The sequence below is a fragment of the Lissotriton helveticus genome, chromosome 3_1, assembly GCF_964261635.1.
Source record: "Lissotriton helveticus chromosome 3_1, aLisHel1.1, whole genome shotgun sequence".
In the NCBI taxonomy this organism is placed as follows: domain Eukaryota; kingdom Metazoa; phylum Chordata; class Amphibia; order Caudata; family Salamandridae; genus Lissotriton; species Lissotriton helveticus.
This window is the reverse complement of record NC_136061.1, coordinates 1,088,733,594-1,088,748,209: the sequence shown is the minus strand read 5'-3', so window position 1 is coordinate 1,088,748,209 and position 14,616 is coordinate 1,088,733,594. Positions and strand designations below refer to the sequence as shown.

General features: G+C 40.6%; 1 protein-coding gene across 1 annotated transcript in view; it reads right to left on the bottom strand.

The window, feature by feature from the left end:
• Positions 1-14,616, bottom strand: part of FAP (fibroblast activation protein alpha) — a 662,945-nt gene that overhangs the window by 277,891 nt on the left and 370,438 nt on the right. Inside the window, exon 16 of the mRNA XM_078681652.1 lies at positions 137-261. Coding sequence (XP_078537778.1) covers positions 137-261 — 125 coding nt within the window. The remainder of the gene's footprint in view (positions 1-136; positions 262-14,616) is intronic.

Genomic DNA, 14,616 nt, shown 5'->3' with positions numbered 1-14,616 from the left:
AGATCATGCAGCCAGCAATGTCTCAGAAACTGTTGTAGACAAGCAGTAATATTATCCCTTACACAATAGTTGACCGTGGGGAATGCCACTAAAAAATGTAGAATGTAAGATGAACATGATCACATACAGAACTTACCGTAGCAGTATAATGAATAATACTTTGCACTTCTGCTGAACTTTGCAGAATAATACTGGCACCTCTTTCCACGTAAATTACAACTTATACATGTTTTTCTTGGAGGATTTTCATGGATTTTAATTCTGAAATGTAAATAAAAACATCTTTCAAACAAGAAATATTTGGAGTACATATTTGACTACATGCTACATGTTCGAATTTGGCACTTGCGCTATGAGCTGTTAGGTGGTGTCTACAATTACATTCTGTGCAGTGGGACACAACCTTCCTCAGTGGGATGGGTGGGGAAGCATTCTTAGCCAGACGCACTGACATAACACACCAGGAATTGGAGTCTCCACCTTTTTAATGGAGCGTTCCCTGCAGTTTTCATTGAGTCACAACGTAGACCGAAAATTCAGCTCCTAAGAGTGAGTGAATTACCGAATAGTAGTGTAGAAGTTTTTCAAAGGTACTCTGTCTTTTTACAAATTAAGTAATCCCTTAATATTTATTTTTCGTGTTGGCATCGATAAAATACATATTACAACTAACTCACACAATATATTAAAAGTAAGAAAACAATAGGTATAATATAGAAGCAATAAACAATAGAAAAGACAATTGCATGAATTCGTAAAGGTAATACAGTGCATCATAGGGCAAAGATGTAAACATCTATGACCACGTTTACACTAGGCCCGGCGAAATGTCATTTACGCCAAGGTAATTTGTGAAGTTTCTGACATTCTGCATTACGCTGTTTATGTGAAATTACGCAACAATTTGAGTGGCACTCCAAACACAAAATAAAATATTTGGATATAACGCTAGTCAAGGATTTAGGAAAAGTGCCCCAGTTAAATCTCAACAGGATTGCACTTGAGACCAAAAAACTTCTCAAAGTTTGGGACAGATTACCATTAAATTTTATAGGAAGATCAAACATGGTAAAAATGTCGATTCTCCCCAAATTTACTTACCTTTTCAATGTAATACCACTGGAATTTAAGAGAGATTACCTGAAGAAGATCCAGGGAGATATCGCAAGTTTTATATGGGCATCAAAAGGATCAAGGTTTGCCTGGAACAAAATAAGGAGGAAAAAAGAACAAGGGGGACTAGCGAGCCCAGGTCTCGTTGAGTACTGCAGGGCCTTTCAGTTCAAGAACGCAAGACCCCTGTTAAAAAAATATGAGTTCTACCCCCAATTTCTCCAAATACTGACAAACAAAACCGACTATTTTTTCTTTAAATTCGGACATCTGAAATTCTTCAAAAAAATAAAATTAAAGACACTAAACAATACAGTAAGATTATGGTATCAAGTCAGAAGCACCTTGACCATTCCTTACTATAGCTCCATGGCCCCCATTTGGGATTCCCCCGGCACTCCTGAATGCCTCAAAGATTCTCTGTCTTCACCACTAAAAACGGCTGGAATCAACGTATGGGGGCAGCTGATGACGGCGAACTCAATAGACCCTTGGGAATACCTAGTAGAAATCACTAACTCATTAGTGTCAAAATTCAAATATTACCAACTAACAAGTTGGGCAAGTTCACTTACGGATAAAAAAACAGGAAATGCATACCTGGATAAGGAAATGACTAAGATCACCCCAATAAAGAAGGAAATATCAAGATGGTATTGGGCCTTAATCGCTGCAGGAGAAGAGAATTTCTTGATCCCAAAGTCAACCTGGAGTACAGACATTACAGGGCCGGACCTGCAAAACTTATGGCAGAAATCTGTTGGAAAATGCTGGTCAATCATTAAACCTGGCTGGGGGCGTGGCTTGAGCGCCGCACAAGATGGCGGCTTGACGGCGAGGCTCCGCTGACGAAGCTCGAGCACCGGCAATTATCTCAACTTACACCGAGGCTTCTTCGATCCAATGCACATAATTGACAATCGGAATGTGAGGTGAGCAGGACGCTATATTCCCTGTCTCTTAATTCCATCGGAATGTGCTCTTTTTCCGAGTGACGCGGTTCGCTATTCTGGCGGCCGCCATTTTCTTTTACCGCGATCTTTTCAATAGCGGTTTTCACTCATGTGAACCTCACCATACGAACTGTTCTGTGAATCCTCCGCCTTACTCAGCCACTTGCTCTTACAACATGCTCCTACAGCTGCAATTTTTCATCTTCTGTGTTTTTGAAACTCCACGTTGCTTTCACTAGCCTACTTCCTCTACTTAATGCCCTCTCAAAGTGGTTGGCGCCTTTTCTTCACGGCTTCCATGCTTATGGCGCACTCTACTCTATTTTACTTCTTTTGAGGAGGATTTTCGTACGAAAGAGGAATTCTTCACATAATTTCCTTTCTGGGATTCTGTAGCAGCACTGCTGTACTTTTCTCTTGCCTTACATGGAAAAATTGCGCAACCTCAAGCTTACTGCTCCCAAGGTCGTTTCTCGTCAGTCCTCAGATTCTGACTCTACGACGCACAACATGGATGAACTAGCACCTCAAAAACCAGAGGCTACACAGGGAGCAATTCCTAAAACTAATCTGTCTAGTAAGCTTCTCCAACCTGGTTCTACCAAACGTCTGAAGAACAATCCTCCCTCTCCAGGTTCCTCGTCGCACTCAGCTTCCATGGATCTTATCCTTGAAGAACTTCGCGCACTTAAACCATTTATGGCTGAGACTACCAAAACTTTGCAATTTCTCCATGATAAATGGTCAACACTTGAATCAAGGGTTCTCTTGGTGGAACAATCTACGGAGTCTCTTCAGGCTTCCTGCGCACGAATTTCGATGTTGGAGAAGGATGTCTCTCTCCTACGAAGGCAGACGGAAGAGTTGGAAAATAGAAATCGAAGAAATAACCTACGCCTTTATAATCTTCCGGAGCACACAGAAGGGTCAAATCCAACCGAATTCTTCCAAACCTTCTTACAGAAAATTCTAGATCTTCCTCCTTCTTCCTCCCTCAACATTCAACGCGCACACAGACTTGGTCCGAAAGTTTCCACCAAACCCCGCGGAGTCATCATGTTATTCTTGCAGTATACTGATCTCCTCCAAGTACTTTCTGCAGCAAAAGCGAAAAAACAACTTATGTGGGAAGGTCATCGTTTATATCTTTCTCAAGATGTAGCTAAACCAACAGCCGACCGTCGGAAGCAGTTCCTTGACTTACGACCACGACTTCGGGACCTTGGTGCCAGGTTTGGCTTACTTCACCCATGCCTCTTCAAGGTGACTTACAAAGAAAAGACCACGACTTTTGAAGAACCACACGCCCTTGAAGAGTTTCTTCGTTTTCATGAAGCTGTCAATATGGACACTGCACGACCAGTTTAATTTATCATGTGTCTTCCCTGTTTGACAACATTATTTCCTCCTCTCATTTCCTAATGTATCTCAATGTTCTCTAAATCCTAATTTGTTTTACTTAATCCACACTTATTGTATCTACTCTTGTACATTTATGTATTTGGTCTTCATATGTTTCCTTCACTTCACCTTTTCAATTTTTGTCTTCCTACAGATCCCCTCCTCATGTTCCTCACCCTGGTGTATTTTCGCTTTCCTCAATTGCTCCTATGCTGGTTCCTCGAGTGTTCGGTCACGTGAGTTTCAGTTGTCGATGTCGTCCTCTTTTGGCGTCGTCACCCCTCTTCTTCTATTGTATTTGTTGGTATGTTTCCTCTTTTTCTTCTACCTTCTCTTTCTTCTATGCTTCCTAGTTTACTATCACTCCTCTTACTGTTTTCTATCTTTACTCTTTTCTCTAGCTCTCACTTCTCTTACTCTCAACTTTTTTCTCTCTCTACCTCTCTCATAAATTCGTTTTTGCATTCTTACTACCTCTTTCAGCCTTTCTTAACTCCATTCCTACTACATTTTCTCTTTTATATCATTCTCTTGCTAATTTACATTCCGAGTAGTCACCTGGAATGTTAAGGGGTTAAATAACCCCATTAAACGTCAACGAGTTTTATCGCATTTAACCAGACTCAAAGCAGATGTAGCCCTCCTTCAAGAATCCCACCTTACAGACTTGGAGGCTACTAAACTTAAGCGATGTTGGGTGGGTCACGTATTTTATTCTCCTGCTATGGGTAAGAAAAATGGTACAGTTATACTTTGTCATAAAAAGTTAAATGTTTCAATTGTATCTGAAGAGTGCGATGCTAATGGTCGATGGGTTATTGTTAATCTTCTTATAGATAAAATACCGCTGGTTATTTTCAATATTTATGCCCCTACTGGTGTTGATAAATTGTTCTGGCCTGCTATTTCGGATAAACTTGTTACCCTTAATGACCAATATGTTATTCTTGGCGGTGATTGCAACCAAGTATTTGACCCCTTTATAGACAGAAATTCAAAAGTTAAATTTGTTCCTTCCAAAATGCATACCCAGTTTATCTCCTCTATACAGAATAATGCTTTAGTTGACATTTGGAGGCTTTGTAACCCAGACCTCAGAGAATATACTTTCTATTCCCCCACTCATCACTCCCAATCACGTATTGATTACCTCTTCCTCAGCAAACCATTAGCACAACTCGCCATTCATTCAGACATAGGTTCCATCCTCATTTCAGACCATGCTCCCGTTTTTGTGGACATTGACCTTATCCCCTACTCCCCTCATTCAGGCCGTTGGAGATTTAATAATTCTTTACTCCTTGATTCTAATTTTTGCACCCAATTTAAAAACTTTTCTACTGAATTTATTACACTCAACCGCCCTCCCGACTCTTCCTTTGTCATGATTTGGGACTCGTTTAAGGCAGCTGCACGAGGATTTATTATTAATTTTGTTTCACAGAAGAAAAAACAATCAATCTCTAAGTCAACTCAACTATTAGATAAAATTAAGAAATTGGAGTATGCTTATTATAATTCACACTCTGAATCTTCCCTTTGTGAATTAATTTCTGCCAAATTTGATTTTAATAAATATACCACCAACGCAGCCTCAAATTCCCTTCTAAAATGCAATTCCCGCTATTATGGCGGACAGAACAAGATGGGCAAACTCCTGGCTAATTATCTTAAAATACGTAAAGAACGAACGAAAATTGAATCCTTACAAGGCCCAAATGGAACATCTTTCTTTAAGGATAAAGACATATTAGCTCAATTTGTTTCCTTTTACCAAAATCTCTACACTCCCGAATCTACTCCAGACCCTCATGACCTTCTTACTTACTTTCAGGACATCCCTCCTCCAGAATCTTCTCATCTTGACTTTCCCTCATTGGATTTGGACATTACTCCTTCGGAAATCTCTCATGTAATTTCTATCCTTCGTCGAGGTAAAGCACCAGGACCCGATGGATTTACCATTGAGTTCTACCATCACTTTTCCTCCCTTTTTCTCCCAAAATTACATTTGCTATTCCAATCTTTTGCAGCTTCTGGCTCCTCTCAAGGTACTTTCCAAGAAGCATTGATTTGTTTAATACCTAAACCCGACAAAGATCATACCCTTTGCAAAAATTATCGTCCCATATCACTAGTAAACACTGATTATAAAATCTTCGCCAAAATTATAGCTCTCCGATTAGATCCCTTACTACCTGAACTTATAGGCCCTGAACAATCCGGATTCGTTAAAGGTCGCCTATCATCAGATAATTCTCGTGTCTTCTTCAATATTTTGAGTAAGGCTCCCTCCCTTTCTGCCCCCCTCGCTGCCATCTCCCTAGACGCTGAAAAAGCATTCGATAGAATAGGATGGGACTTTATGTTTCAAGCTCTCCGATGGTTTGGCTTCCCCCCTAAATTCATATCTCTGATATCTTTACTCTATTCTAGCCCCCACGCTTCAATCTTTGCAAATGGTATGATTTCCGACTATTTTCCTCTTCAAAGAGGGGTACGTCAAGGATGCCCCCTATCCCCTCTTCTGTTTATTATAGCCTTAGAACCCTTTTTAACTAAGATTCGACTCGATGACACAATTTCTGGTTTTCACTATGGCCCTCAGACACAAGCTAAATTATCTGTTTACGCTGATGACATTTTATTTTATTGTTCAAATCCTCAAACTACTCTCCCTTCCTTCCTTCATCAAGTTTCTTCTTTTTCCGCCGTTTCAGGTTATCGTCTCAACACGGATAAATGCGAAATTCTACCCTTAAACCCCTTATGTCAGAAACATCTCTTTGACTCCTCTGGCTTTTCCTGGCAACCCACGAAGATTAAATATTTAGGTATCTGGTTTGCTCCCCGTATTCCAGACTCTCTTAAATTTAATTTCGAATCTCTCTCTAATAAAATCACTGCGTCAATATCTCGTTGGAATCCTCTTTTCCTTTCTTGGTGGGGTCGATTGGACTCCATCAAAATGATGCTAGCGCCCTTAGTCCTTTATTCTATCTCCATGATTCCCATCCGTATCCCAGATCATTATTTCAAATCGATAGACTCCCTTCTATTAAAATTTTTGTGGAAAGGCAAAAAATCTCGGATAGCTCTCTCTTACCTGAAAAAAGATAAATCCCTCGGTGGTGTCAAATTCCCTCATTTTAAATCATATCACAATGCTTTTTCTTTAAAGCAAGCCATGCGGTGGCTCTCCTCTGATCTTCCTCGCATTCCTCCCCTGTGGCTCACATTAGAATCTTCTTTACTTCATCCTTACGACTTTCAAGAAGTTTTATCCTTTACCTCTAAGGTATCATCCCTATGTTCCCCTATCATCTCTCACTCTTGCTCTCTTCTTCGTCCATATTTATTATCCACTTACCCATCTGCCTCCTCCACTCACACCCAACCTATCTGGCATAATAAATTCCTCAAAATCCGTAATCGTTCCTTATATTGGAAAACCTGGCACTCCCTCGGTCTAAAATGGGTCTCACAACTTCTCTCAGACAATCAGCCTCTTCCTTTTCACGATCTCCAAACACAATTCTCCCTACCTTCCTCATCCCGTAAACAATATTTATCACTGCTTCCGTCCCTTACCCAATATCTTTATTCGCTCCCGCCCTCTAACTCTATCCCTACCACAAATTTTTCAATCTCTAATGCTATCGACCAATCTCTTTCTGCTTCATTTATTTATAAATCTCTACAGTCCTTTGCTGATCGTACAAAATCTAAAGTTGAGTTGGCTTGGGAAAAAGATTTATCTCACACATGGTCCCTCATTTTATGGGACAAAATTTGGTCTAAGATTCAGAGTACTTCCAGAGCTGCAAATACTACACAAACCTTATTCTTTATTTATAATCGTATACTATTCACTCCATTACTTCTGTCATCCTTTTCCCCAGACACTCCATCTACTTGTTGGTCCTGCTCATCCCCTTTGGCTGATCTGAACCACATGTTATTCGAATGTCCTCCTGTTTTATGTTTCTGGCACTTAGTTTGGTCCCAATTACAAAAGATTTTCAATTTTACAGTTCCATTCTCCATTACACACATTTTCTTAGGTTCCCTCTCTCCTGTTTTTGCAGACTCCCATCACAAACACAAATTACTTGATCTTTGTATAGCTATTGCTTTCCACCATATTACATCACATTGGAAACAAGCTAATGATGTTTCTTTTGCTGCTTGGTGGAACGCAGTCTGCTTTAATCACAGACTTGACACTAATTTTGTCTCTCCTATTTCCTTAGCAATCAAACGTGATCTTTTATGGCTTCCCCTCACTGATTATTTATCCAAAGTTGCTAGGCCTCCTCCCTCATCTCCGATACGTAATGTTGAAGTTTGTAAACCACCATGAATGCATTACTTTACTTTATTTCGTTTATTATGTTATCATTACATCTACTGTTTTACCATATTACTTTTATGCTTTCATAATTTGAGATATTTCCTCATCCCCCTATGCTCTTCACATTCAATGCCTCTTTTATGTTTTATACATAAGTTTTCCTCCATTAATTTCGTTCATATGTAAGAATGATTTCATGTTTCTCATAACTCTTGATTGTTTCTTCATTTTCTGTTCTTGCCTCTTTTTATTTCAATAAACTTCAAACTTAAAAAAAAAAAATCATTAAACCTGCACGGCTGAAGAGAAACCACCTATTCACATTACATAGGGCATATTGGACACCCAAAAGATTATTAAAATTCAAAGGAGCCAGCTTAAAGTCCTGCCCAAAATGCAAGCTAGAAAAAGCAGACGACCTGCATATGTTTCAAGGCTGTCACGTCTTGGACTTTTTCTGGCAGGAAGTGGGTAAGACGATATGCCGGGTACTGGGAAAACATCTAGAAGTAAGTACAACTTTAATTATTTTTGGGATTAACACCGAGATTGACTTAAGTGAGGAGAAGCTAACCAGAAAAGAGGGACATTTATTATTTGTACTAATACTTCTGGCAAGAAGAGAGATATGCCTGAATTGGGTTAAACCAATACCACCATTACACGGGGATTGGCTAAATTCTATAATAACAACACATGAAATGGATAGGAAAGGAAAGTCCACTAAAAAATCTAACTTTTGGGAAATCTGGGAAAACCACTATGCATTCAACTTGTAAAGCAATGAAGGGTCACAAATAAAAGCAATATATCCAATGATTAAAGCGGTGACAATAATTCAGACGGGAATCATTCCCGCCGAGTAGCCGGGAAGGCTAGCTCCCCCCACTTTACAAAGAATTATTGATTATGGTAAAGGATATATAAAGACTAATCCTGACAGCTCCAACAAAGGGATGCTCTCAGTTGCCGGATCAGTAAAGTTGGGAGAGTGAAGGCACAGTATTTGGATGTCATAAAGTCCCTTTCCACTCCTTATACATTCATGCGCAAAATGAGGATAACAATTTGAGTGGCTCTTATTTGGAGCACTTACGGTCTTTGGGTATTTTTTTATATGAAGTGTGTCTGTCTTCGTGTCCAAAATTGGCGCAAGGTTGCATTTTGCACTATAATATGCTGAAAAATGGCAGATTTGCGGTTTGGGTAATTAGGCTTAATTTTCCTGACATTTTCCATAATTACGCAAAAGGAATTACACGAATTTCACAAACCCCTAAGCATTTAACACAGTCCATTTTTGGACAACATCCTTGTACTTTGTGTCTATACTTTCCATAAAAAATGAGCTGTTTCCTATTCATATCCAGAAGTATGGCATTATGCTGTGCATGCTTCTTTAATGTGGCACAGCCTTGATTTTGAGGTATGGCACAGGACAGATTGGGACAGAGCTTCCGTTGTCTGCCACGGCTCAGCTTTTCACACAAAGTATAAAATGAAACTCTGAGAGATGCTCTGGTGCCACTGCTCTCATGATTTTGTTCTTCAAAGGCATTTGATAGATCTGAAGCTGTGATAGTCGCCGAAGAATAAGTTGCATTGCTCATAATTGACGTAGATATTTTCAACAGAGTCCTGTATGAAATACAGCAGGAAGGGACTTTGTAAAGTGAAATGCAGTGGCAAAAAAATACGACGTGGTTTTATTTAGTTAACTCTCTGACAATTACAATAATTAGGGGGTTTACATTTTGAACTCTCTAACCTTGGGAACTCCGGCATGCACTTCAAAGATTTACAATGTGAACTATCTGACAAATAAGATAGGAAATGGTCGGACATTGTGAATTCTGTACCTAATATAATAAGAAGGTGTTTTACACAATGAAGCTTTTGGCAATGGTCTTTACATTGATTATTTTCTTAAGCATATATATAGGGTAAAGGCCCCATTTGAAACCAATGACGCCCAGTTTCCCTTGACCACCCTATTAATCCTCTCCCCACATTCCCAAAAGAATTGCTTAGGAGGTGCATAGTTACTGCCCACTGCCCTTCATCTGATCCTCTGGCACAGCAAGCTATGACAGGTTTCACGGAAAAATACAGCAGTTGCATACCATGCCATCAGAAGCATACCATGGCATTTGTGGCAGATGCACCAGGGTCATTTCAACACAGCATGACACACTATGGAGTCTCTAATCCAAACTTAGTTGCCTCGTTCAAACAGTGCCTGTTGGGTTGGTGCAGAGGGACAGGCAAGTAACTGCTAAAGAGCTGTTCTTGTGAAGCAGGGGGCAGAGTTCCAGAGAAGAGTCTGAGGGGCTGAGACACTGTTCACTGGTGCAAGTGATGTTTGTGGCAACACTAAAGGCAATCCCTTGCTGTGTAATGATGATCTATCAAGGGGATTGGTGGTTGTGGGTGGTCTACCAGTGATCACTGAGCAAAGGGTCTCAAAAGTAGACACATGGATGGTCTGAATCATTAATAATACATCTGCCAGTCCATGGGTAGAGTCATTAGGTAAAACAGGTAACTAGGGGTTTCATACGTAACGAAACTTGCTCGGCCTCAACTCTCTCGAAATAACATGTAACTTATTAACCAATTTGTTTTGTGAATTCTAATATTGCACCATACGAACATTTCAGTATCTAATGGTAGCTTAACAATGTACTTTTACTAACCAGTGACCCGAGTGTCCTAAAATGGCTGCCAAAAACGCTGGAACACTTCTGCGCGTGGTCTACTGCATCTACATAGTATGACGTACTTTGCGTTTGGTGGGAGTTCTTTGCGGCTGCGCAGTAGTACCAGGAACTCACATGCTAATGCATATGCTTCTGCCTAAACTAAACCTCATGTGTTTGCTTAACTGCTAATGCATTAGTTAAAATAAAATAAATGGGATTAGAGTAGGAATAAGTGGTATACTGTGCATTAATTTATTTTTGTATTCTAACGTGTCTTTCTTTGACTTTACTAATAGCTCGGAATTGTGCCTGAAGGGTGACTTGTAGCGCCATCTTGAAACCTGAGTATGCATGTCCTGAAAGTACTGCGAGACCTCAAGCTATATCATTGAACCAGTGCCAAGTCCCATCTTACAAGTGATGCGCCTGGGAACCTAACCTTCTGACCCAGAGAAAAGAACAAAATAAAATAAATTGTTTTACATTGTATATGAAATTAAAGGAAATAATGCTGGGCGGAATAAAAAACATGGGAAATAAATTTATGGGTGGGAATTTAGAACTATTGAGTCAATAAAAATGAGATCATACTAGTATGGTATGATGACCACTCCCCGTCTTTTTGACCAATCAAACAAAGGGAATACACAAATTTGCAACAATGGGGGTGGTACATAGCCTGGAAATTGGTATAACTAAGGTAGGCTCAGTTAGTTAGATTGTCCGACTTGTCACAGATCTGTCACTGACCCAACGAATGTTGAAGGAGAATCAAGAGCAGAGTGCTGGTCGGGCACTCTGAAAGGAGAATCGGGAATTTGCTGAGGGAGAAGAATCGATCTGCTCAGTCGGGGTCCGATAGTAGCTGTGGAGAGGGTTGTAATCTTGGCATTGCACTTAGTGGAGGTTACCTGTCCTGTCCTGCACCTGTCCTGACCTGTTGGCTCCTGTCTAGTCCGGAACCCTTTCTTTAAAGCCCTTGGCTGGGGTTGGTCCACGCACCATTCTAGGTAAATATAAATCTGTGTGGCATGTCCATGTACTGTCTTCCCTTCTTCACCCTTCCCAGGTACCAATGTCTAGAATTTTGATTAAGTCTTCAAAGCTACTTGCTTTGATCATTATTCTTATTCTTGAGAAACTGTTGATTAGTCTGCACTGGTTTTTGACTCACAAAATATTGCATAGATAAAGTATTTAAAACTGCCTGAGTCTGTGGTTATTTTTATGGTAAATGTAAATTGTCATACTACCTATTATTCTAACTGCCAGATCTATGTTCCTCAGTGATTAAAATATATATAAGTGACAAGGAAATTGCTAAGTTATGGTATTCAGGTATATTTTGTAAAACTCTTGATAGGCAGGAAAATAGATTACCGGTTCAAAGTGTGTATATATATGGGCCCTGGTGAGTATGTGTGTTTAGAAATATCCTGAACTGGTAGTCTCGCGCCATCAGTAATTCTGTGGAAAAAACACGAATGGCAAAGAAGAAGGAAGAGAAGACGAAAAAACTGTCAACAAGGAAGAAAGCCGGAGCTTGCAAGAGTGAGATAAAGGGGCAGGTAATGTCTGGCAATGCATCAAACAGGCATGAGGTGGATTCAGGTTTAGGCAGCCTTGGTATTCAGCATGAGGACATTCATCAGCATGGTTCACTGTATTTTGAGCATTGCTTTGAGCACTAGCACTCGTTATGTTACAAATTAAGCACTGTTACAGAGTAGCAGTCTCACACCACCTACAGCATTCTCATACCATAAACAGGCCTACAGTCACATTCTGCTGTCAATATTCTCATACTTTTCAAAGAATAGGTATGGCTGATCCACAAAGGTGCCTCCACATTGGTGACTTCATGTCTATGATTTTGAAGATGGGTGAGTGGCAGATTGTAAGAATGGGCCAGCAGTTGACGAATATATACACAAATGTAAACATTAGTGACTTAGGACCAGATGTATGACCAGTGTAAATTGCGACTTGCAATTTGAGCTTGAGAGTGAGTCGCAAATTGCGAGTCGCAATTTACAATGTACAACAGTGTCCGAGACCACTGCCCGCCCCTAAAACATATTTTCTCCTGCATTTACAAAGGGGAAGAGGAAACCCTTTCAGTACAAAAAACAGAGAAGACAAATAGTCATTTATTTAAAAAAATATGTTATTTAGTTCTATAAACTATAAGAGGATGTACAATATCATTTAAAAGGAGCGGGTGTAAAAGAGAAAATGTAACTGCATCTAAAGAAATGAGAATAGAGCATCTGATTATTATCATTGATTCTAAAACAAATTGCAGTCACAACAACCAAGCTGAAAGTGTGCTTCTTACAGAGGCGGAGTTGCACCTCTGTGGTTAAAGCTGATGCCTCAATTGGGCCTCAAAGGGTGACAAGTAATCCTTATCCATAGGCCACACAGTGGTGTGGCCCATGGAGCAGGGGCTAATCTGTGACGGGCATCTATCACCCATTCCTGTGCCCCAATTGCGAAGAGGATTAGGAAAGTGGAGGGGGGTCAAAGATATTCCATAATCTGCTCTTCTAAATGTCTGCATAATGCTGCGGGAAACAAAGGAAGCAGGGGTCAGCAGTCATGCATCCCTGAGCCCTGTTACCCAGTGCACAATGGGCAGGTGATAGGTGACCCTGAGTATTCACCCACTCCTCTGTGATGCACTCAGTGCAGCAGGTTACGGTAGAGCGGCTGCGGTTACACACTCTCCTACACAACTGTCCTCAGCTGGAAACAGGACACATGGGCAGGTAACAGGTCACCCACTATTTGCTATCCTTCGGGTAAAGTGTGGATAGAAATGAATAAATAAGAGCCCAGAGCCCCTGGTCCAGTGCGGTGGAGGCACAAGCACTCTAATGTGGGTGTAATATTAGACAGAGTCCTCTTCCTTTCTTAATTTTCTCGCGTTTGCAAAAATCAGGAGAGTTAAAAAATTGACCCAGAGTATTCGTGGGAGTTAAATTGCAAAAGGTCCTTGATTATATACCAGGATGCCTTCCCATGGTAAAAGCTCCATTACACTCAAGGCAGGTTTGCACTTTACACATACCTTTTTACATACATACAAGATACCAAGAGGTTATTTTTTTAGTCTCATGTGAATTATCATTTTATTTGCGATTCTGCTTGTTTTAAAACTACAATATACTTGTACTATGACAGTGAGATGATGCATGCATTATCCTCTAAATAAAGCTGAAAGAGAGTTAAATGTGATATAAGTTTACAGTGCCTTCTCCATAAAAACTAACAAATCAAAAAACTTATAAGTGAAGATGCTACCTTAAGTTTCCTCTCCTGACTTAGTACATCTTAACTGTCACTCCTATTACTACTGATAAAGCTTGGATTTATAGGTGGTTGAAAGGTTCAGTTATGTTCTGATAGCGTTTACGAAGTAACTCTGTTGAGCATTGCAAAATGGTGACTGTGCGATTGAATGATGGTCGGAAATTGGTATAGGATGATGTTGGTGCAGGTCTATGTTGGTAGGTGTGTGCAAGCACAATGATGTGTGGTTAGTAGGGATGTATTATACTAAGGGTCTGATTAAGAGTTTGGCGGTGCGGAAGCGGACCGCCATGCCAGCACTCGCTCCCCCACCACTAAACCTGTGGTCTGGCTGCCCACCAAATTTATGAGTGTTTCTCGTGTCTGGTGGGCTTTTATTTGGCAGTCCCAAGTCTGTGCCTCTGAAAATGGGCAGTGCAATGGGAATGGCAAAAAAAAGTCCTGCACGGCATGGAATGCAAAGTCCATGCCGTGCAGGAACTGTGGTGCATGCATAGGAGGGAACCTGTTGTGCGTTGTGCCCCTCTGCATGCAACCCAGGTGCCATGGTTTTTATGGAGGAGGAACTGCGATGAAAACCACAGGCGAGATTAAACTCATAATATTCTTCTTCGGACCTCAGCGGTCAATGACAAGCATATTACTGCCTCTACACTGCCACACCACCAGCGGCTCTCTGGCGGAATCTGCAATGCAATGGCAGTCTGACCACCCTACTCGTAATGGGGCAGTTGGAGCGGTGCAGGGGTGGCTAGACCACCACTGCCTCACCTCCTAC